The following is a 23099-nucleotide window of genomic DNA, read 5'->3' on the forward strand; positions in this document are numbered from 1 at the left end:
GGTTGCATTCGACGATTCTTCGTGGAGGAGAGAAAACGTTACAGTATCGGACAGGGAGCGCTTACTGTTTTCGCAAACAGATCTCTTTCACTAGATAAGGATCATATTCTTTGAGATACGGTAAAAGGTGACCGAAAACCCAGTCATGAACGAAAGTATTCGTTCGTGCATCACTATATGTTTCTCCTTATTTCATACGCAAATCTTTCAAAACTGGTCACTGAAACTGGAGATTGATGTATCTTTCATCCTACGCGTTATCCCGTCTTAATTACCCGTGGAAGTCGTTTGTTCTCCCGCATTCATGGAACCCTCATTTCTTTTTCGAAAGAGCCACTTTTTTGGGTTCTGAGCTTCAGTTCTCCAGTGTATCCTTTGTTCATTGTTGTCCACGCTCTCTCGCTAATGCCTGTAATACGTGGCGCGTAGGAAAACGTAAGAAAGTTAATAAAGAATTTTTAAATAAAACGACCACTGTAAATCTCGTTTCTTTTTTTTGCCTTCTCGGTGTAGTGCTGAGATCATACGTGCCGTGAGCGCTCCTTCGTCTATTGGCTATTCTCAATAAAAAGAAGAACTGCGCGAGGTAACACGTATGCACCAAAAGCAGAGCAAACCTCATACAATAGCTCAGTGGAGGAAGAACTTTCTCCCTGAAGCTCCGTATTACGATAAAGGGTTACGAAGCATGTACGCATTCTACTCACGAAGTAGGGGCACCAACTTAAATATCTGTACACGTGTCACAAAACATCGTTTGTGCACTTCCGGGAAAACAGTTACTTGCATGTTGGAGGGAGCTGGCAAGCAAGCATAAGAACACTCTAGGACATTATCGAATGGTTGCTAAGCAAATCTGCGCAGTCGCACAATTGCGTGATATACAGTGATCTTCCCGACTGCTTGCATAAAAACAGGAAGAAGGATATTTGATTGAGGTGGGCACAAGGACGACTGCCTTCAACACCATGTACTCATGGTTAATAACAAATCGGATTGAATTTAGATACGGACGATCAGGTACTACCACCCGCTGAGAGTACCTCATGGGATTAACCGATCGGGATCCGGCCAACTCGAAGGACGACCACCCGGAAAGCAGCAAGCTCAGTGGCCGCAGGCTAATGCGTGCTGCAGCTATTGCAATACGTAATGCGTCTACGACCGGAAATGTCTCCAGCTATTCTCTCGAATTCGCGAAAAAAATATTCGTCTAGCCCAATATTCTCCAAGAGCAGCAGGCTCACACATCTCAGATCTGATCGCCCATCACTTTTTTTAAGCGCTGATGAAAAGAGCTTAGGAGTGTGTTTGTCTGCTTAAAACACATGCTTGGAACCTCTGGGCTCGGTTGTACCGCTAATGCTCCAAGAAAGGTGACAGTTGCTGCTATTTTAATTGGTGCTCTCTGAACTAATACGGTCAGTGTGCACAAGAAAACGAGCCGGGCTTTTACAGCTTCTCCTCGTTTCATGTTCTTCGCTCAACAATTTTTACGTGTTCTTGACCTGTTTCACACCGACAGGCGTATTCGCGTGCAGACGTCCTACCTTGAATGTTTTCACAAGGTTCAAAGTACCGGCGATTAGGGGCGCATTGGGCACAATGACAGATGAAGAACACCAACACTATCATGCCAACAAATTCGCTTGTCCTTCTAAGGATTTCACGTTTTCAACAAATTGTGCAAGTACTGGGAGCACCTGCGCAGGAGTTTTAAAATTCTGGGAGCAGTTAATGGGCAAGTTGGGGAAAGTTATTTAATATGATTATGTTCGTGCTCCAGGTGACAAAACTTCCAAGTGCATACATACATTCTTTCAGGGTGTTAGATCAGTTTGTTTAGTGATGTGATTAGAAGACGCTTATTATTCACTGCTTTCTCGCAATGGTCATTTTTATTAATAACTTATGAACACAATTCCCTTTCGCATATAATTTTGTGTGACTTTTTAATAGGAACACTGAAACATCAAAAGATATTCGACGCATTTTGCGGACGCAGGAACTGTCAAGATAAAGACGTCAAACCGCTTAGCTCTCCATCTTGTGTGAAAAATATTGAACTCATTATGACAAGTTCTACTGTCGACGAGACCAGTTGGCTGTTGAGAGGCACGAAAATAAAGTACCCAGGCACATAAGTATCATGGTACCAAGAAACGAAGACAAATGAAAGAGACAGGTATAGGACGAAGTAATGAGATAACAAGTGACCATTTATTTCTTCGCACTTAATCCTTATATAGGCACCACAGCATGCTTCATCATTTACGTTCTACACCAGCTGTAAAAAAAATTGAGAGAGGCACAAGGGCGCTTTCATTCCTCACAGCAGCAGTTCACATTCAGTAAGTGCAGCGAACGATGACTCACACAACAACACGCCTTTTAATTAAAAAAATGCCTGCATTATTTATCTTGTCGTGGAATCACAGGGCTGCTACAATACTTTATATTTTTGCGATTCTCACTAGAATGTGCATTTTATTTAATAGTGATGACTTGAAATAAATGAGAGCCTTGCTGTTCTTGAACATGTCTTCAGCACAGTGTTTCTTACATTGCAGGTCATGACTACCCAAATGCGCCATGAGCATTTTTGGGGGGTCATGAGGGTGCAGCTATATGTACATGTAGCTGTACTTGATTAATTGCACTTACTTCGAGCAGCGTAAGTGAATAAGAAAGTGGTTAAAGGTGATTTGAGAGCCATTTAAGTCAAGTATTTTGCAAATGTGTTGGAAACTTTCAGATGACTGAACTGACAACTGCAGGGTCCACATACCACCACCATAATGTGCCCAGATTCAACCAAGACTTTCCTGGAGACACTAATTTTTTGGAAGAGGAAAGTTGAGACGCGAAATGTAGCTTCCTTTCAACGTTTGAATTAGGTCATCAGTTAAAAACCACTTCCAAAGGGGCTGCAAAACGACATCTAGGAACATTTGCCAAGCCTCCAATAATTCTAAGTTGGTTCTATTTCACAATATTGATTCAAATGTAAATGTACATCTGAAACCTTCCCGCAATTCTTTTCGATGCATTGCGGACGATCCTCCTGATAGCATGCGAGAGGAATTCCTGGCACATATCAACACCCCCACCGCCCAAGAAGAGCAGCATCCCAACAACAATTGAGCAACTCTAATTAATTGCAGGGCCAAAATGCTTTCCTCTTTCCCCAAGAACAGCAAGTTCGCAGCGAAAGTGCTCCTTCACTATTGTCAACTTACCTTCTGCAAAGTTGGCTCTTGACTCTCTTTGTAATGAAATCAAAGGCCAGGAATACGTTGGATGCTGAAGCAGTCATGCGATGCGCCTCGAGAGAATCCGACCCATGTGTAGGTTTGCTTGTATCAAGGAAGCAAATAGGTCCTTCTGAATAAAATACATGAATAAATTGATTCATGTGAAAAATTTAATATTAACAAGCATTTTTGAATCTCTTTGCGGTGGCTAATGTCTTCCGTATGAATGTATCTGCGTCACCGAAGAAATAGTACGGAAGAGGTAAATTTCAGAAACCTTATAATCGAGTCATACCGATTCATGGTAGCTTTGGTATTCTTAAAAGCGGTTATGTACTGGAAAGCCTTGAGAAACTGTGTCCTAGCATAAAGAATTAATATCGCCTACGTGTTGCATAGATCAAACTGGAGGTCTAAATAATCATGATAAAAAATGTCAGTAGATGCATCCAAATTGACGAATTTATTTTGTATGAGAGGGGCAGCGCTTCTTCAGACAAAGAAAAACTATATCAGAGCCTGTGGTGGTGCTTGCCTTTGAAATTTATATCTCCTAAATACGCTGAAAGAAACCTTTTAGCAGTTTAATTAAGGCACACCTTTCTTATGATCGGCGGCAGATGGGTCTTTGTGACTCAGTAGGGAATACATTTGTTAGCTCTTGATACCATCATCAAGGGGGTATCATAATGTCAGCTGCCCATGTGACCCATGACGAAAAAGACAACTATTGCACACTTCCCGGTAGTCTTGAGCTGATGCTTGCTTCTTATCATTGACATATGCCAAGAGTTTCGTGTATTGCGATGTTGCGTGTCAAAAAAATGTCTTAAGCCAAAATTTTAGGCTCCCTTTACTGGTCCTATGAAAATAGGCATGTATACGCAAAGAAGACACAATAATGTTGCGTTTTTCATCCTTTGAAATTCAGCCAAAACTCTGCCCTAGACATCATTTCCAGCCCATTTGAGCAGGCATGGCCTTGACTATTGGTATAACTTTTCTCACTTTGCAATCACCTTCTTAATTTACTGTGCTCATCCTCAGCGTTCATTCCGTTCTACCCGCCAAGTTTTCATCGTTGAAATAATGTGCAAATGAAGCTTCTTCAATCACACAGTAAAGTGGACTTTCCGGCTTCTAACCGTTTGTCCCTATTACTTCTTGCAGCATTTATCTTAACACGTAGTAGAGAACCAAAGTAATTAGTGATAGCAGAGAAGCAAGATCAATGAATGGCTGCCACGAGTTTGAAATAGATCGTACGAAAAGTGTAACTTATGCGATGTAGCTCACATTCGCGACACGAAGAGGTACGAGATAAATGACGCGTCACGTTTATTGTTGAGAAAGCTTATTCCTAATACCTCTGCTTGTGTATTATTTAACGATCCTTCGCTTAAATAACGGAGTAAAGGACATCTTTTTGTAGAATTGACGCCGCGCTGATTACGATTCCTTCCTTTCAAAGTATGAACCTATGCGAAACGTTAGGGCCAAGGAAGTAAGCCACAGTGCCTACCTCGGGCACGGTTCTTGAAGAACCCGTCCTGTCTACGGGGTCAGCTGCCTTGACACCGTGAAGAAACTTTGTGAAGCCACGCGGTGAAAGTTCTTCCGCCTCCTGTTTCCACATTGCTTCAAACCAATAGTACGTGCAAGCGCACACTGTTCAATCAGGTGATCATTCGAATTTGGAGTCGGAGGGAAACACTCCATCATGCCCCACGGTGCGAGTTAGTTACGATGCGCCCTCGCGTCTACAGCTCTATTGCGTCCTCCAGCCTTTCATGGTCCGCAGGCACCTTGCTTTATTTTACTTCTAGTTTGTAAGTTTGCAAGTTTTGTCCTACTTTACTCACCTCCTCTCTGCTTGCGTCGTGGCTATAAACTAACTGGACACAAGTTCACTCCGGATTTTCTGGTCGTGATCACTAAGGTTAACCAGGTGGATATATAAACGTTTGACCATTAGCTTGCAACGAGCGTGCGTGTGAGCGCATCTGATACTCTCTGCAGGTCCTTGGAGCCACTCCGGAAGAGATCGGGCCATGCTTGCCAAAGTGAGTACTCCATTTCGCGGCCTGCAGGAAAACATGTCTATATTTCTCTTTAGCTATTTGTTACATTTAGTTAACATATTACTTGACGTGTGGTATACTCGTCTTATGTCATTTTGGTTCCGCAGTTAAAACTTCTATATACAGGAATGCTTCGGTAACTTGGGAGTTTATTTTTCTGGTGAGTTTACTTGTGAGTAAATTATTTATTTGAAAACACTCTCGGCATTTGGAAAAGGGATTCTGTTTGTTCCGCGACTGCCTATATTTTAGCTTCTGATCCATGCTTATTAGAATTCAATAGCAGGCAATTCAATCGATTTGCATAGGGACGCCTTACCAAATGTACTTGCCTGCTCGATTCCTATTATGCCTCTGTGCACCTTATACGTATATGAACCCCGTTATTATATATCACTGTTTTCCAACCTATATCGCTCCTCTGGCGTATACATCTGCTGCTGCTACTTCCAGGCCTCTGTACGTGTTTAAGCTGTGCATATATAAAACCAAAATTAGTTTCTCCAAATATATTTTCTGTATGGTGCCCTGGTCCCCGAGAAGGTCTGGAACATTAAGTGTAGAATTTAAAAATGAGAAGCGGATTTACAGGAAATGTTATTTCTACATTGCTAAAAGTTATCTACGCGCACTGTTCAATGAAAGCAAGGAAAACCTTATTTATTCAATCATGCTCTGCCAACAAATTCTTCCGCAGGTAATTGCCTTGCTTCTTGTTGGCCTCGTGTGTGGTCAGCGAATCGAAGATCCCATCGGGGTAAGTCAACTACAACGTCACTTTTACAGAAATCCATGACAGCTTCACTGAAGCGGCATGATTTCCACTTTCCCTATCAGCGCTATTCTCGTTATCTCATAATTACTTTTAAAAATTTTGTCCTGAAAATGCCTAATTTCTGCAAATAGGTAGCGTTGACTAACCGTCGTAAAAAAACACACGCTGCTGCAATTTCAAACATTGCTGCTTTTTTCTGGATTGTGTCAAAATAGAGTAGTCCAAGCCCGCACACTAAATAATCTTGATTATTTTATTTACGAAGCCCTTTACCACAGGCTAGCAATTCACTTTAACAATATTTATCAAGCGTTCATTATGCAGGCGTCTGTTCGCACAAAACAGAGAGGTATCGTTTCTAAGGACACCATCTGAACGCGTACAGAACCTAAGACACATAATTAATTTTGATATTAAACAAAGAAGTACCAGTTACGATGTACGGATAGTTTTTAAGCCATACTTGTTAGTAATGATGATCAAGAATAACATTGCTGGTCTCAAAACGGTCGCCTTGCACAGAGAAAATGCTACTACAATGGCTTGCTGCACCTCCTAGCAGGTCGAATTCGAAGTTAAACATATCACTGCTACTCAGATGTTTCACTTATTGAGTTTTTTTGCATTACTTGACAATGAATTATAGTTTGCAGTATCACTGCACCGTATTTTTACTTTGTTAATTGCACTTTCTTCAACAGCCCGAATGCGTACAGAACCTAAGACACATAATTAATTTTGATATGGAACAAAGAAAAAGTACGAATTACGATGTAAGGATAGTTTTTAAGCCATACTTGTTAGTAATGTTGATAAAGAATGACGTTGCTGGTCTCAAAACTATCGCCGTACACAGAGAAAGCGCTACTACAATGGCTTGTGCACCTCTTAGCAGGTCGAATCCGAAATTAAACATATCACTGCTACTCAGCTGTTTCACTTATTAAGCTTTTTTGCATTACTTGACAATGAAGTATAGTTTGCAATATCACTACACCGTATTTTTACTTTAATAATTACACTTTCTTCAACAGCCTCCGCAGCCGTACACGTTTTCGTACGATATCAAGAACGACTTCGGGACGCGACTGAGCCAGACGGAGAGCGGGGACGAGAACAACGTCAAGACGGGCACGTACTCTTATTCAGAGGCAACCGGTATTTTCCGGAATGTAAACTACATCGCCGATAAGGATGGCTTCCGTGTTACCGTCGACACCAATGAACCGGGCACGAAGTCATCCGCGCCAGCTGACGTTGTCATCAACTCCCAGGTGATCACCCATGCGTACGTGCTTATTGCGAACAGAAGGTAGCGCGAAAAGCAGGAAGACACGCTGCTGGGTGAAAACTGTGGCAAATTGAGGCAGCCTCCTTAGGATGTATAAGTGTCTGAGCGCCAAACGATAAACAAAATAGCATCGAGGTAAAAACGCTTGTGGCAAGAAATGCTTCAACAACTGCATTTCGGACAATTAAGCAGTAGCTATAGGGGTGTCGGGTTAATGACCGTGATGAATTCTATACCCGAATTTAAACATTTTGAGTACGCTTTTCTCTCCATTGAGCGCGCGCACTCACTGCCTGCTAACCTGAGTAGATGGTGCTATTTTCTCCTTCGCACGGTTAAAGCTACAGAATGGCGAAGCTGGGATCGTGACTTTCGTAGATTGAAGAGGAAAGTAATTTAACAGATCAATAAATCAAGCCATCCATCAACAACTACGAATAAAGTTGTTAGTGATGAAAGAAAAAACACATTTAAAATACTTTTGAGAAAATTTTGAGATGTATTTTGCTGTGGTTATTGTTCTGCTGATCGCGTTCACTGTTGTCCACATGATTACCAGATTGATCGCTCTGCTGGTGGATGGGCTCAGAACGTCCGCTTTCAAACCATTTCTCAAAAGCTACACTGGGCCCGAGTGCCTACTTAGTCCGGATATTCAATTCCATTTTCCGTGTTTCTACAGACATAAACCACATGAGTTTCACAGCGTTCCTGTTTCTGACTACTTAAAATGGCTCTTCCAGGCCTCCGACGTAGCACCACCTGCAGCGACCATAACCAACCGACCAGCCGCATTCGTCGCCGCCCCAGCACCACGTCCGAGGGTTGTATCGCAGAGTTTCCCGCCGGTACGGTTTGTGGCACCCGTCACCATTGCCCGGTCAGCTCCCCTGCAATTCAGGCCGCCAAGAACCGCTACGAGATTCGCTGCTCCAGGGGCAGCATCCGCCTCTTTTAGGCCCGGTGGCGCAAGCTCGGCGTCTTTTACGCTTGGCAACAACCCGCCACTGAGCTACACACTCCGTAGAAGCCGATAATCACTCATTTTATACGCCTGAAGGATCAGTATACAATGCAACCACATCATACTGCGCTGTAAACTATGATCATAGTGTGCTTCAAAAGGGTGACGCTACGCTTGTTGCACCGTGCGCATGCATGGAGGCTGTACGGTCGCATTTCTTGTATCTTTTTGCGCCTGCTCTCGACTGCGATTGAATTTTTAAGAAGATCGTGCCTGATACTTTTTATATATCAACAAGGTATCAGAAGCGCCAAAGTTTAACAAGGCGCTCCTGTTAACTTTTGCATGTCTATAACCCGCAACCTTATCACAATAAACAAACATACACACACTTCAATATCAAGCTTTTGCAGAGGATCGCGATCCCGTTTGTACGCAAACCTCGCTCAATAAAGGTGTTTTTGCAATGCTTTCAGTCCATTCCTTTAACATATGCACCTTGTTGCTTGAGCCCCCTAGATGGCACAAATACACTTAAAACATTTCAGATGATGAAAAAAGTTAGTACAGCCATGGTACTGCTTCTTTCTCGCATTGTGAAACCTTGTTTATCGCGCAGAGTGATAAAGAAGGTTTCACAATGTATAACGTCATAACATTGGTTAGCCGGTGGAAAATACGTAATCAGAAAAATTGTGTGTACACATGTCAATAAAAGAGATTAGGCGTTGTATGTAACCGCTTCAAGAAGAAGTGTGGACATTACCCCTTTACTTATTGTTGTCAGCCCCCAGACACGCGTCAAGCACTAGCAGCGTGCACATATCAATCATGAATTAACAGCTACAACTGGATTGACGCCAACCTTTTGTTTACCCTGCACTGGTGGCGAGCCATTGTCGTGTTCTTCCTTATCGTGTATCATCGACGAAGTAAACTTTACTCAATAAGTCGGCAGCTCCAGTCATCAGATTAGGCTCCGATACCTGTACCATAAACTTCCAATTCTTGAAAACCCATTAAAATGATTGGTCAAGGACGCCTTCACGGAAAGTTTGTCTTTATTATTACACATGAAAGGGCTATACGTATGAATGGCGATGACAAAGTGTTGACCTGCAGTACGCTGCTCCTTGTATACAACGCTAGCACAAAACTCGGAGGGAGACCGCTTTGGTGCTCACGCACGTAACTGTGACTCAGATAATTCGTAGAAATACTTCTTGTTAGGCTTGTTGGTGAAACAGCTCGCAACGTGTTTAACTTTCTTTGGGAAAAAATCATGATTATTTCTACCTAATTGGTTTTGTGGACTGATCCCTATGGTATTGTAGTGTAGTTCAATTGTAAAAACGGTGCCGTGTCACCGTGCAGTACCACATGGGGACATGGAGGTAAGGGGAATATTTTCGCGTTCTTCGCTCATGACAGCTAGCGTTTTGAGACACTGTCGCTGATACGCTGCGCCTCTCGTCGCAGCATCTGCGCTGGGACCTGAGTCGGTCACTGACGATGGGCGCGGTTCTGAACTGGTGCTTCCGGAAGTGGCGCTCGAAGTACCGGTTTGCTCCCGCGTACCGGTAGGGAGCGGTGGTAAGGACAGTGCCATTCATAGCACATAGTACAACGCTGTGCCAGAAATAACGAATTGCGAAATCATATTCAACACATTCTTACATAACAGCCGGAATTTGGTCCTCAAAAATGTTTGAAGAGAGCGCAATATTAACACGCGACACGCGAAGACCAAATAGAGAGTACAAGCGCCACTGTCACTATAGGTCGGTAGTGAGCCTCGTCTTGTGCTCTTCGTCTGCGTATGCGTGTTGATTTTGAGCTCCTCTTCGAATAACAGGATAATTTCACTGCTTGGCATGGAGGTGCAAAGACAAGTATCCGATCGATCCGCAAATAAATGGTCAAAAATTCTTGATGGATGATTTCTGGACACTTTCCTATATAGAGCTGGCATTAGTGTTTGGCCCTTCAATATACACAACCGCGTAGATCGTACCCGTGGTGGTGTCTCAGTCGTTGAGGCGTTCTGCTGCGAAACACAAAGTAATGCGCTCGATTTCTATGCAGCAGAAGTGGCGGCGCTCCGATGAATGCGTAACATGAAGGAAAATAAACGTCGATGTATCATACAGTGAGTGCATAGTAAATAACACCATGTTGTTGAAATTTGTCCCGAGCAGCCAACAAAGCTGCCTGTCATTGTCCATTTCTTCATTTTGAACATTAGAATTGGTCAATAAACAAACCGTGTAGGCCTCGACAGCCAAATGCAGAATCCGTATCCTAGGTAGGCAAAGTGTACATGCACGTTAACGCCTGTCGCCCTCTTCAGTACTGCTGACCTCACTGAAAATTTGCGCAGGAGATTCCTATTCACGTCTGCAGGTCTTAAAGGGTCCCGACACTCAATTCAGAAAGCTTTTTCTACGTAGGTGATGCTTACAATTGGCCGGTCGCTTTTGCAAATAAGTACCATGTCATTATTGACAACCATTTGCTCTGAGATCTGTTCTAGCATAAGAAGTTTTTGTAAATGCAGGCCCAGTTTTATAGCACCTTAGTTATGCGTAATAACAAAACACTACAAAAATATTACTTAACCAAACATTTCTTGGTTTATGAAAACTGAATTCCCGGAAAAATCCGGCTGGTGCGAAGAAATTAGATCAAGTTTGCCAATAATCCGTTAATTCAGGGAGGCCAGTACACCGTTCTGTGGTGCCTGCTATTGGATAAGTCTTCTAAAGCGAAATATTTTTCTCTTCCAAAGTTTGCCCCATGGTATAAAATGGGCGAAGGTTCGTATATGTAGACACAGTGCACCCTTTTCAATGATCCCAGCAAGAGTCAACAGCGTAGACCGCGAGTGCACAGATTGGGCTCAAATGGACAACTTGGACACAGCTCCGCTTTTGACTGGTAGTGACACCATGATGGACGCACTAAAGCAAAACTAAAGTAGATTGCGTGTGCGCTATCTGATGTCAGATTCCATGCTCATGCGTTTTGATAAGATCTTCTAGAGAGCTTGCCGAGTGAAGTGAAAACCTTCTTTCTCTCTTCTTTATTGCATTCACATTTTCAACAGAAGAGTAGTAAAAAGACACGTACTCTTTGCAAGCGACTAAAAAAATGCTGCTGATATTTTTTGCCTCCTGAAAAAGAAAGCATTTTAAGCCAATTAGTCGCAAATAAGCTATAGATATGCAAAATCAGAAGCCGTTCGAAAGCGAAGTTTTGATCCGTTTGGATAGCTTGACCTCTAGCGCCCTCATGCTGTGTAAACGTTGATATGTAATTCGCGGTATTCATTCTAGAATACAAAATTTCCACCTATTTGATATGTGCTTATATATAATATAGAAAACGTGGTTGAATAACCGCATTTGAATTGCTACATGCAATTGGTATTTATATTCTTACTGCTATTCAATTAGGCGCTGTCGAACAGCGCATGTATTGGCGACGGTGAGTCAAGATTACTTAATAAAGCAGAGAGAAAATATTCAAGTAAAAGTCTAGCGGAAATACTACTATTTTTATTCTTAGTGCTATTCCATCAGACGCCGTCAATCTACGAATGTCTGGGTGACGGTGAGTGAAGATGCCTTAACGAAGCAACAAGATTAGGTTATATTTCTTATTCAATTCACTTTTATTAATGTTTTCGTAAGAAATTGCTCAATGCAAGACTCTGAGAAAAACTAAAACTAAGTCTTCAGGCCGCCATATTGGCATGAATGTGCTTTGGTGAGGGCTGTAACTTAAACCACATGCATGCTGTGAAATCAATCAGTTTACAGCTTATTTTTATCTGCGTTTCTTTTGCGTTAATTGTCATTGATGGGCTGCGAATGCGATAAGACAAGCGATAATGGAAAGGCAACAATGACATGATGATGACATAATGATGTTTCTGAATGAGGCACGTCATGCAATCAAAAGTAGTCTAAACCTACACTAAAATTGCTAAATTGAGAGGCCATGCCACCATAAATGAGAAACCAGTGCGCAAGTTGTGCAAGGGAATAAAGTGAGCACAAGGCGGGAGCAATGTAGACGTGTAAGTTCAAAACCAAACTGCATTGCGTTCGTCTCGGGGTAAGTCTAGTCATTTTTGAGTGTACAAGATCAGCCCTGAGGAGAGTAATTGAACATTAAAATCAAGAGATCAGCAAATAAGCTCTATGCGTTCTGGGTAATAATATGAAATTGCCGATCGCTGTCTCCACAATAGTTTAGTTTCGGTTTTTAAAAGTACGCAGTCAAAATAATTAACGATACAACTGTTGAAGGAAGCTAGATAGAACGTTAGTTATTCCTTTGAAATAGATTTTGAAACGATAATAGGGCCTCACATGATCAAAAAATTTTCTGACAGAGCACCTCAAATGATCAAATTTGTTCCTCTGTCGCCTAGTGGTAAGGCGCTGTGCCTTAATAGCAGGACCGTTATTGCCAAATGACTACTTTCAACAGTGTTTCGCGTTGCCTTATGGAGGTACGTGCCCCAAGCAGCATTCTTGTCATTTATTTCTTGACTTTTGAAAGGGAGTGTAAAACAACATTCAGCGGAGATCTTTGCGCTATTCTAGAATAGGGCACTTGCGCCTGCTCTAAGCACTATTCTTGCACAGCATCGTTCTCATGTGTACGTAGCCATCAACATCCTCGATCCTCTGCTTCTTCGCGCAAGGGCTGGCGTGTTGTCTTTGCAACAAAGTGCTTGAATAGTAGAATAATAGGCTACTAATAAGGCAGCTTCTATTCCCACTCGTGTTTCGTGTTTCCGCAAGTGCCAGCTGATGACTAAAAAATGGGAGGTATGTTTCCAGCAAAGCTGTTAGCCTAAAGTCACTCGAAAATGTTGCATGCCAGTTCTTACAATTTTCTGAAAAAAGAAGTCACTTACAAAGTCTATATGCTTAAGAAATGGGGAAATGTTAGATGCAATGTGCAGGGAATCTTGGAAGATGTGTGTTATTAGGAGATAGATGAAAATTGCCAGACATGTTAGTGGCCTGTTATGAGGCCGAAAATGAGAGTCAGTTATATGAAACGCTTACGAAATTCCCAATTTCTCTGGCAGGACCGAAACCTGCCACGATATTATATTTATAGAAAAGGGGGCCATATTATGCGTGACGTATACCGAAAGTTTCAAGTGCGTGGGTTAATTATGAGCTTTGAAATAATTACTGAATACCAAATTCGGTGCGGTATACGAGGTGTGCAGTTAATTTTTTCAATCTTCTCGGTGAACTATGCATGGCAAGTCGCATATATTTCGTTGAAGTGGGAAGCATGTTGCGAGTGAAAAATGTTAAGTGTTGATTCTGTGGAAGTTATTTAAAGTCAGTATAATTTTTTTATTCAAGCGTTTCAAAGTTTCATAGTGCCGTTAACGGCAACGTGTCTTAGAGTTCCAAAGCAATTTTACAATACGCCAAGTTTCAGTTCAGTAAAAATGGAAGGCAACATGGCCGATGAATAAAGGTCAGTCGCTGACCAAAAATGGGGGGAATGGTAAGTGTCATATATAGCGTAACTTTCACGTTCCTGGTCTAATTACAAGCGTAGCAAATATTACTAAACCTCTGTTTTTTTCATTCTCATGCATTTTACGAAGCTTCTACTAGGTTTTTCCAATGTGCTCGGAGAACGATACAAGGCACTTTCTTTATAATTAAAAAAAAGGGGGGGAACGTTATGGTGAGTTTGTAGACAAAGTTCGAAGAGTGCGCATTACTTGCAGTTTTCGCAATTCATTTTCAGTTCAAGGGCTCCAAAACATTATGAATGTGTTTTTCTAGTGGCGAGAAATTTAGCCTCGTGTCTTTGGATAATTGACAAAAACCACAGACATAAAATGTTGGGAAAGTGGACGGAACGTAATAGCAAATCTGTCTGCGAGGTTAAACAGACGTGAATCAACTACAGCTTTTGCAAAAAAAGTTCTTTGATCAAGCGTTCGAAAGCGTTATATGGCCAATTTACAATTTGTTGCCACTGACCCTAGGGAACTCTACGTTACACAAAGTTTATAATTGGTGACAAGAAGGGATACGCTTGGGTTGTGTCGGCAAAGTTCAGTGCATTTCGGGTAATTGCGGCCTTCGCAATCAATTACGTATTCCAGCGTTCCCAAGCGTCATGAGCAAGTTTACACGAGTGGTGCAAAATTTAGCACGCACCCTGGCTTAACTACTAATACCACAAAGGTAGAACTTATCGAAGGGGGTGGGGAGGGGGGCCATTGTGACAATAATATGTGCGAGTTAAATGCATGCATACAGTTTTTTCAAAATGTTTCTTAAGCAAGTTTTCAGCTGTTTGCCAATGCTCCTATAGAACTCAATGTTGTACCAAGTATATATGTGAACACCAATTGGGTCGTTCTAAGTGTTTTGTGCAGCAAATTTTACCGTTCCCGCGCTAATTAGAAGTGTTGCAAATAATATCTAAACTTTAAAATTATGGGGTTATTATGGGGTTTTACGTGCCAAAACCACTTTCTGATTATGAGGCACGCCGTAATGGAGGACTCCGGAAATTTCGACCACCTGGGGTTCTTTAACGTGCACCTAAATATAGGCACATGGGTGTTTTCGCATTTCGCCCAAATCGAAATGCGGCCGCCGTGGCCGGGATTCGATCCCGCAACCTCGCGCTCAGCAGCCCAACAGCATAGCCACTGAGCAACCATGGCGGGTCTAATATATAAACTCTCGTTTCTTTCTCTATACTTATGCATTATACGCTAGGTTACAATAATTTCGTAATAGGTTCTACCGGTGTTCGCGGTGAATTAAACGAACCACTTTGTTTCTAACTGTTTCAAATTAACGGAAGATTATGGATAATAGGTATAGGCAGCGTTCAAAGTCTGCAGTGCACTAGTTACGGTCTTAGAAATAGATTACGTATGCAAGCGATCCCGAGCGTTATAATTTATGAATTTCAAATAACTTGACTCTCCTTACTTAGGAAACCATGGAAGCTAGCGAGATCGCAGTTAGCGAAAATTAGGGTGACATTCTGGTTAACGTTCTCCCTAGTAAAATGTTTCCGGATTAATTGCTACCTTTCTAAAACATTCCTTAACCAGTGCTCAAAAGCGTTATATGCAGTGAATGTTTTAAATGGGTTATTCTTATGCTTATAACGATTTAAAAGATGTGGTTTATTTACAGGTCACTGAAATTCCTAAACACCGAAAAAGCAATAGCTTCACTGGAAATGAGGTTGTAAGTCTGCAAGGTCACAAAAGTCTGCCGTATGTTTGGAAACAGCCACCGTGGTTACTCAGTGGTTATGGTGTTGGGCTGCTGAGCACGAGGTCGTGGGATCGAATCCCGGTCACGGCGGCCGCATTTCGATGGGGGCGAAATGCGAAAGCACCCGTGTGCTTAGATTTAGGTGCATGTTAAACAACCCCAGATGGTAAATATTTTCCAGCGTCCTCCACTACGGTGTGCCTCATAATCAGAGAGTGGTTTTGGCACGTAAAACCCCATATTTTTTTTGTTTGGAAACATGACCGTTTTTTTGTTAGGAATATTTTCTTTCATTTAAGAAACACAGCGTAACGACGCCGTGGTTTAGTATGAAGTCTACTGAAATGTAACCTTTAAGCTAGTACCTCATTGCTGCACCTGCTCTACAGAGCCTGCCTTATCTCTTCTCAAAGGGTTCGATTTCTTTTCACCATTTAACAGATTCCGGCTTATAAAACGCGCGGAACAATAGTTTCTAGCATTTTCAATATAATTCAGGTAATGTGGTCATCTTATTGACGAAGCTAGGACGTTAACATAAACCAAGGTTATTCTATCAGGTTGGATGGAGTGCGTGTACTATTTCCATGAAAATCCCATAAGTGGTCCTTCAGTACTCATGCCAAGGCACTGGTTTCGTTTCTTTTCATGGTACCTCGGAATTCCATCGCGATTTTCGAAGGAATTTTTAAGACAAAGCATCACGACGCAAAATTTTCAGATTGGTAAATGGCAAGAACGCCTGTTTTGAAGGGGCAGGAGGAACTAATGGCATTTTATCTTTTTGCTTTTTTTGTCGGAACGTTTTCTATAGGTTGCGACACCGAAATTCCGAGGATAGCTTGTCAACCTGGTCTCTATCGCACAATTTTCCTGGCGGCCACGATGCACGCGCCGAATAATTTTGCGTGTAGATGACCGAGTGCCAACGCACGAACACAATCGGGATGGAAGCCAGCAGGAGGGGACTCTCAGAAACTTCGACGCCGATTGTACGGGGGTATGTTGTTATTGCAAGGACACCCGCGCAGTGGTTCTCTTTTGTAGGCTGCCTCGAAAATTCGCTGAACTGTAAACGAATCATATTATTCATTCGGCGACTGAATTATTGCTTTCAAACCCTTAGAAATGATTCCATCTTTCTTTCCTCTGGTGACTTAGGTGAGGAAGCGACAACGAAAGCGCATAATTCAAACCACTATAGCGTTAGACGACTCTGAAAGCCGGCAAAACGAAAGACCGTCGTGACTCCAAAGCTGCGACCCACTCTCCGCCTCCGTCTGCCCTTTTGGCCGATCGTCCACAAGCACGCGATAATGCAGTACTCTCCGGAACTGCTTCATCGTAAAAGCGAAAACGTCCAGGTGGCCTCTTGGCATGCGTTCGCTATTGCAGGATAACCATCTTCCGTAATACTCCTCGCTCGTGGGCTAAGAGGATGCAACCACGAACGTCTCCACGCCAGGAGACTGGAATACGACGTACGGTGTACGCCGAGAATCAGCCACGTGCGCTAAGCATGCAACAGCAAAAGACAAAGACAGCCAATCCCACCGCAACGCGGCTCCAATATTTCTGGGTGCTATCGTTTGGAAGGTCTGCGCGAAGTCTGGACCACTTCCTGCCGCCATCATATATTGTTTGGCATTGCCACCATGGCCGCTCGTGGAAAAGTATTAAAGAAATGCTTTCTGATAGTTGTTTCGTTCCTTGCAGGACCTCCTCCCTCAGTGGTGCTCGCATGCACGCTCCCGAATCGTGACATAGAGGATGAAAAATCACGGGCATATATAAACAAGCAGGTCGTGAGGAGACGGCACCAAGCAGTTGCCCTCACGCCTGTGTGCTCCAAGCAAGATATCTTCACTTCATCCTGCGACCATGATCGGAAAGGTGCCGGACTTTACTGTGCGAGCCCACTGTTGATTCATCGTGGCGTAAGACGCGGCGGTATCTCAAACTGGATATTTCTGACGTTTCAGGTGTTTCTCCTAGCGTGCCTCGCCGCTTACGCAGTCGGGCAAACAGTTGTTCAACCGGTAAGTCCGCTGCATCCACTGCGTCCTCTGCCTGTCCTTGTGTTATCTCTCCCTGCGGTCGTTTGTTCGCGCAGTTATAAAGCTGTTTGCTAATATACGCTGTTTATTCGCGCGTTATTTGTGTTTTCATGCAAAGGCTGTGAAGAGTATTTTCTGTAGAAAGACTACGAACGGAAATAAAAATGCGGATAAGCGTGGTAGGTTAGGTCGCGGGAAGGCATTGATGTAACTAATGTACCTCGAGAGGCATGTATCTTGGTTGAAATCGCAATAGCAAGAAATAACTTCCTATGATAATCAGGTTCACAGTTCTTATGAGAATATTCTGGTTATCATAAGAATGAAGATATCCTTATGAAAACAAAGTCCACTGCAACGCTACATAGAACTGTAGTGTTACAGTGGATGTAGGTAGAAATGGCGTTACAGTGCACTTTAGAACGACAGAAAGCTGAGCTAGTTAGTAAGGATTCATTGTGCAAAAAGTTGAGGCGTGCCGACAGGACACAAGAGAATAGCAGTTGACAACACGAACGCCGTGTGTAGATAAGTAGGGGAACATGAAAAAGGGCTCAGAGTACTAGAAATTAAGCTTAGAACGACCGAAAGCTGAGCTAGTTGGTAAGGATTCATTATGCAAAAAAAAAAAAAAGGTGAGACGTGGAGATAGGACACAAGAGAAGAGAAGTGGACAACACGAACGCGTTCGTGTTGTCCACGTCTCTTCTCTTGTGTCCTGTCTGCACGCCTCACCTTTTTTGCACAGTGCACCTTATTTACGAATAATCATTCTTTCGCCATGCACACAATAGCAGCGCGTCACAACAGTGCTGCTGCGATCGAAACATCATCAATTTAAAGCATGTAGCATGCGTCCCATGCTATGGGTTGTAAAGCTCTAAATTTAATTAACCTTCCTTCAGGCTACCTGTTAGTGCGAGCTTAGAACGGTTGTGCATGGCATGATGCTTTGATGCTTCCTGCTACACTTGTCTCCATTGCAATTGTCTCGGTAGGAGCTAAACCGGCTATTGCCTTTAATAAATCCTGTGGACATTTCACAGAGAAACCACGATTTCTGAACACACCTGTAAAGCTTCCTAAGTTTGCAGATTGCTATAAAAGTGCATTGACGTTTCGAAATGCATGGACACATTTTGATCGATGTTTCAATTGAAAAAGCTCGAAATAATATCAGGCCGTCAGTAATTACGATTGTTAGGATGACTGATGAGGATAATTTATAAGCTAGGAAAATATTTCGACCAGTTTGTGCCACTGCTTAGAGCGAGGGTTAGCCGAGAGCTCGGTTGAACAGTGTGCAGTAGCTGATGGAACGCATTGAAAAACGGGAAATATGAGGTAGCGAGGAGCAACCAGGGGGTGCGTTCGTGCTATTCTACAACACTAAGCTAGAAAGGATGTACTCCTGGGCGGTCGAGATATCATTAATGCTATTGGAAATTGATTGAACATATTGACCCTGGAAAATTGCGACTTGCGGCTATTTTTGTAAAGCTGGGTGGGTATAGCAAATGTGTTGCATGTGTGTTGCGAGTGCCAGGCTGATGATGTCCTAAGAATCACAGCTCTGTCCTTTATTTAACATGGCATGTCAGAAATGTTCACGTAGAATTAAGCTGGTTTCCTTCACTTTATGTGGCCCCATCGCACCAGAAATAACCCCAAGGAAACCTGGCAGACCTTCTCACGAGTCTTATGTGTAAAGCACGTCAGCGCTGAATTCATTGTCTGTTCTCGTCTCTTCTAACACGACCGACTCTTTCAGGTGGAATCACCTCCGCAACCTTATAGCTTTAGCTATGATACCACTGACGAGTACGGCACCCGGATGACGCGCGAGGAGACCAGCGACGAGTACAACAACAAGGTCGGATCCTACAGCTACACGGACCCGAACGGCATCACACGCACGGTGCACTACGTCGCTGACGCTGGCGGCTTCCGCGTCACTATCGAGACAAACGAGCCTGGCACCCGCACTTCGAACCCCGCTGACGCGCAGATCACTTCTTCGGCCGTTGAGCCGCCTCCCACTTATGCGCAAGCCGCTCCTGTCGCCTATCATGCACCGGTCACCCTGCACGCCGTGCACGCTGGTCCGGATGCCGTAGCGGTACACGGTGCCCCGACTGCCGTCGCTGAGCATGCTGCACCGGTGGCTGGCGTCGCTCTCCACGCTGTTCATGGCGCACCAGTCGCCGTACACGCATCGCCTGTGACCCTGCACGCGGCGCCTGTGTCATACGCAACGGCGAACCACGCAGTGCCCCTGTCGGTTGTTGGACGAGCCAAGAGTCGCCGTTAATTAGCTAGGTCCATGGCGCTGCTTGCGTCGAGAAGCAGGGATCGGTGATCAGTGCTTTTCTCTTCCCTTATTCATTTGTTGCTGCCTGTAATTCGCGCGGTATGGAGACCAGCTCTAAGCTTGATTACCTTGCGCTGAAAGTATGTGTGTGACACGCAAATTCTTCTGTGAGCTTAATTACACGCTGAGATATCTCTTCATGCTAGCGCTCGTATTCGGTTCTTAATGTTTTCTATGCTTCTCTAACTAACATAGCGGTGTCTGGTATAACGCAGCAGAGAAACTCATACGTAAGACTAGATCATATCGTATGGGGGCCTCTGCTTGTTTGCCCGGCTGCCATGCCCGCAGACACTCTTCTGTAGCTTTGCTGCACTAGTCGTTGAGTTAGCCGCACACAAAGCTGCGTTAAGCGCCTAGCTATCTACCAACAAACATCAAAAACACACCTAGAAAGCAAAGTAATAGAACTATTTCTCCTGTATTCGCAAACGATCGTTGACTAAAAGTTATTGTTCGACACCACCGATTTTCTACAAAGGCCGCCGAGTCCCACCGAGTGGCTCACAGCGTCTTTCTTCGATTGAAGACACTGCGCTTCATTAACGCCCCTAGTCCATTCCTACGGCGAAGAGTTCCCTGAGGAGCGCACCTTGACTCCACTGCTTTCGAATAGCCGCCGACAGCATCTACTTAACCAAATTCCGCTCAGAAATCAACGTGCAGCCTCACTGAAACGCAGTGACCACTTCATTTGAACGGCCACGCTTCAATCAAATTTCTTGAGTCTCAGATGCAACCTGCGCCGGAATAAAAGTCTAGAATATGCGGATGTCTTTTTATTCTTTTTTTCGGTTGAGTGCACAAACTTCACGTTAATATCAAATTCTACACAATCCTTCTACGATATGTTTTGTAATGTTTGATATTTGTGCTATTTGCCCTAACAAATGCATTGTCTTGCTCAGACGTTCACTTACGAGTTTTAACTCGAAGGAGCGCAACGCATGTCACATTCTATGTTCTTTTGTTCTTTGTTTTAGTGCGATGGGATTGTTTTATCTACAGTATTTGCTAACATGAGGATGCAAATGTGTCTTGTTTTGTACACCGTAGGGAGGAAGACAACCTTCGCGAGCTTTTTGTGTTTGTTGAAAATGTGTTATAACATGTGCATTGAGACTAAAATGTCCTTGGTGTTTTGAAACCGCTAACAAATATTTGTGACTCCCTGTGTAACCTAAAATGTCTACAACCAACCGCATGTAATACTACATAATACATAGACACTAACGAATCGCCAAGAATGCAGAGACCTCCAAAAAATAAAGAAATAAACGTAAAGCTTATCCTCTTTATTCATCTTTCTCTTATTAAGGATGCAAATAGACACACACAAACACGCAGAAAAAAAGGCTACCCTTGTTTCAAATTTGGGCTTTATATTTATAAAACACACACTATTAATGTATTTCTGGACGTGGAGGCTACTGCTAAATGCTCCCTAAGATTTCTCATGAATAAAAATAAGAAGTCAGCAATGGAAAACGACATTGCTTCCCGACTATTTCTGGACGTTTATCTTCCTTCGCGACTTGATTCGTGTCATCTTGTCAGAGTAAGCAAGATCTGGGAAAAAATCATGCTTGAATAAGTAAGAATAGGACATACCATGTTCGGATTTTAATGAACCCTTAGCGGCTACAACAATATGACGCACTATCACGCTCAAAATTAGCTATAACCCGAAAGCCCATGGCAGTGCGGTCATGCTTTGTAGCTCATGCTGAGCGCGACAGTAGATCACTTTTCGAATGGTACCAATCAGTTTAAACAACTCAGTTCCTTTCCTAGGTCTTAGATAGGCTTGCTTCTGTTAAGAAAGCTAAACTGTGACCAATGTAACGTGAAACAGTGGCTCTGACAAGTAACATGGCTTATGGAAATGTCTTGGAAACTCTACTAATAAATTTGCATGGTGCCTACTTGGCAATGCGGTTGATAAAGCGAAATTTCTTCTGATTGCAACGACACATTACACATTATGTGTTTATGCTTTGTGTTACGGGAATCATCGTGTCATTTTTCGCTGTCTTCGTGTGACGTGATAGTCCGGTTTTGGTTACCTTAAAGCTGCAGTCGCACGACGAACCGCACTGCCGATTTCCTCGGTGGACGAGCATGACGCAGCTATGTGTAAGCAAATCATGCTGCGGACAAGTAATCATGAAACTGTAGCTGCTCGCGGCGCGATTTCCTGCAGCTTTACAACGAGCGGTTTCTGCCGTCGTGTGAGCCTAGCTTAAGTGGGTTCCTTAGATGAAACAAACATCACTGTTCACACGGTTGCAATATTCGTCATGGACCATTTTCCCTCCCTATCAACGCAATTGCTACATCGGTGGTCTGTGCATACACGATGGGTAAGAAGTTTGTGGACTGCTTTGTGAAAGTAGCCAATACTGTTCTTCACAGTATTACAGTGAACTAAAGCTTATATTGTACGATTACGTGCAAACCCATCAAAGGACACTGTTTTTCGTCGTTTTATTTCGGATGGCCTGAATGGCAGCCCTACCGGTCTGTGTGCAGTGTACTGTAAAAAGTTCTTATGTAATAAAAACTAACGCTTGCATTTTTTACGGTGTTTTCGTTTCTGGTTCACTTTCGCGGATTAGAAACTAGCCAAAAGTGGATTGACTTGGGAACTTACTTTACTTATATTTCGCAGTTTTTTTTCAGGCTACGTGGTAGATTAAACAAAAGAGAACAAGTTCACAAAAATACTGGTTGCCTTATAGCAGCACAAATTCTCTAGTTACGTCACCCATTTACAGTAATATATACATTTTTTTTATAAAACTGATAAAGTTTACATTGCACGAAACACGTGTTTTTTTTATTTGACAAAACTATTCATTCTTGTGTTACGTGAACTATTCTGAGTGGTTAATAAACACTTATTTAAAGTACATCCCTTGTCGCCCTTGCTCATAGTGTATATCCCTTTTTCATCCTTCAGAAATTGAAGCATGAATAATACTAAAATAAGTGACAGCAGACAAAAACAT

At 43.0% G+C, this 23099-nt stretch overlaps 2 protein-coding genes across 2 annotated transcripts; both read left to right on the top strand.

Moving 5' to 3' along the window:
* The first annotated feature begins 5241 nt into the window (after window positions 1-5241).
* On the top strand, window positions 5242-8908 carry LOC142570950 (uncharacterized). The gene is made up of 4 exons (XM_075679249.1): window positions 5242-5317; window positions 6033-6092; window positions 7145-7384; window positions 8145-8908. The coding sequence occupies exons 1-4, from the start codon at window positions 5306-5308 to the stop codon at window positions 8436-8438; spliced, it is 606 nt and encodes a 201-aa protein (XP_075535364.1). The 5' UTR covers window positions 5242-5305; the 3' UTR covers window positions 8439-8908.
* Window positions 8909-17431: 8523 nt separating this feature from the next.
* On the top strand, window positions 17432-22650 carry LOC142570951 (cuticle protein 16.8-like). Its single transcript, XM_075679250.1, has 3 exons — window positions 17432-17553; window positions 17643-17699; window positions 19489-22650. Exons 1-3 carry the CDS (start codon window positions 17542-17544, stop codon window positions 20026-20028), a joined length of 609 nt encoding a protein of 202 aa, XP_075535365.1. The 5' UTR covers window positions 17432-17541; the 3' UTR covers window positions 20029-22650.
* Window positions 22651-23099: the final 449 nt, after the last annotated feature.

Source organism: Dermacentor variabilis, chromosome 2 (assembly GCF_050947875.1).
Source record: "Dermacentor variabilis isolate Ectoservices chromosome 2, ASM5094787v1, whole genome shotgun sequence".
Taxonomy (NCBI): domain Eukaryota; kingdom Metazoa; phylum Arthropoda; class Arachnida; order Ixodida; family Ixodidae; genus Dermacentor; species Dermacentor variabilis.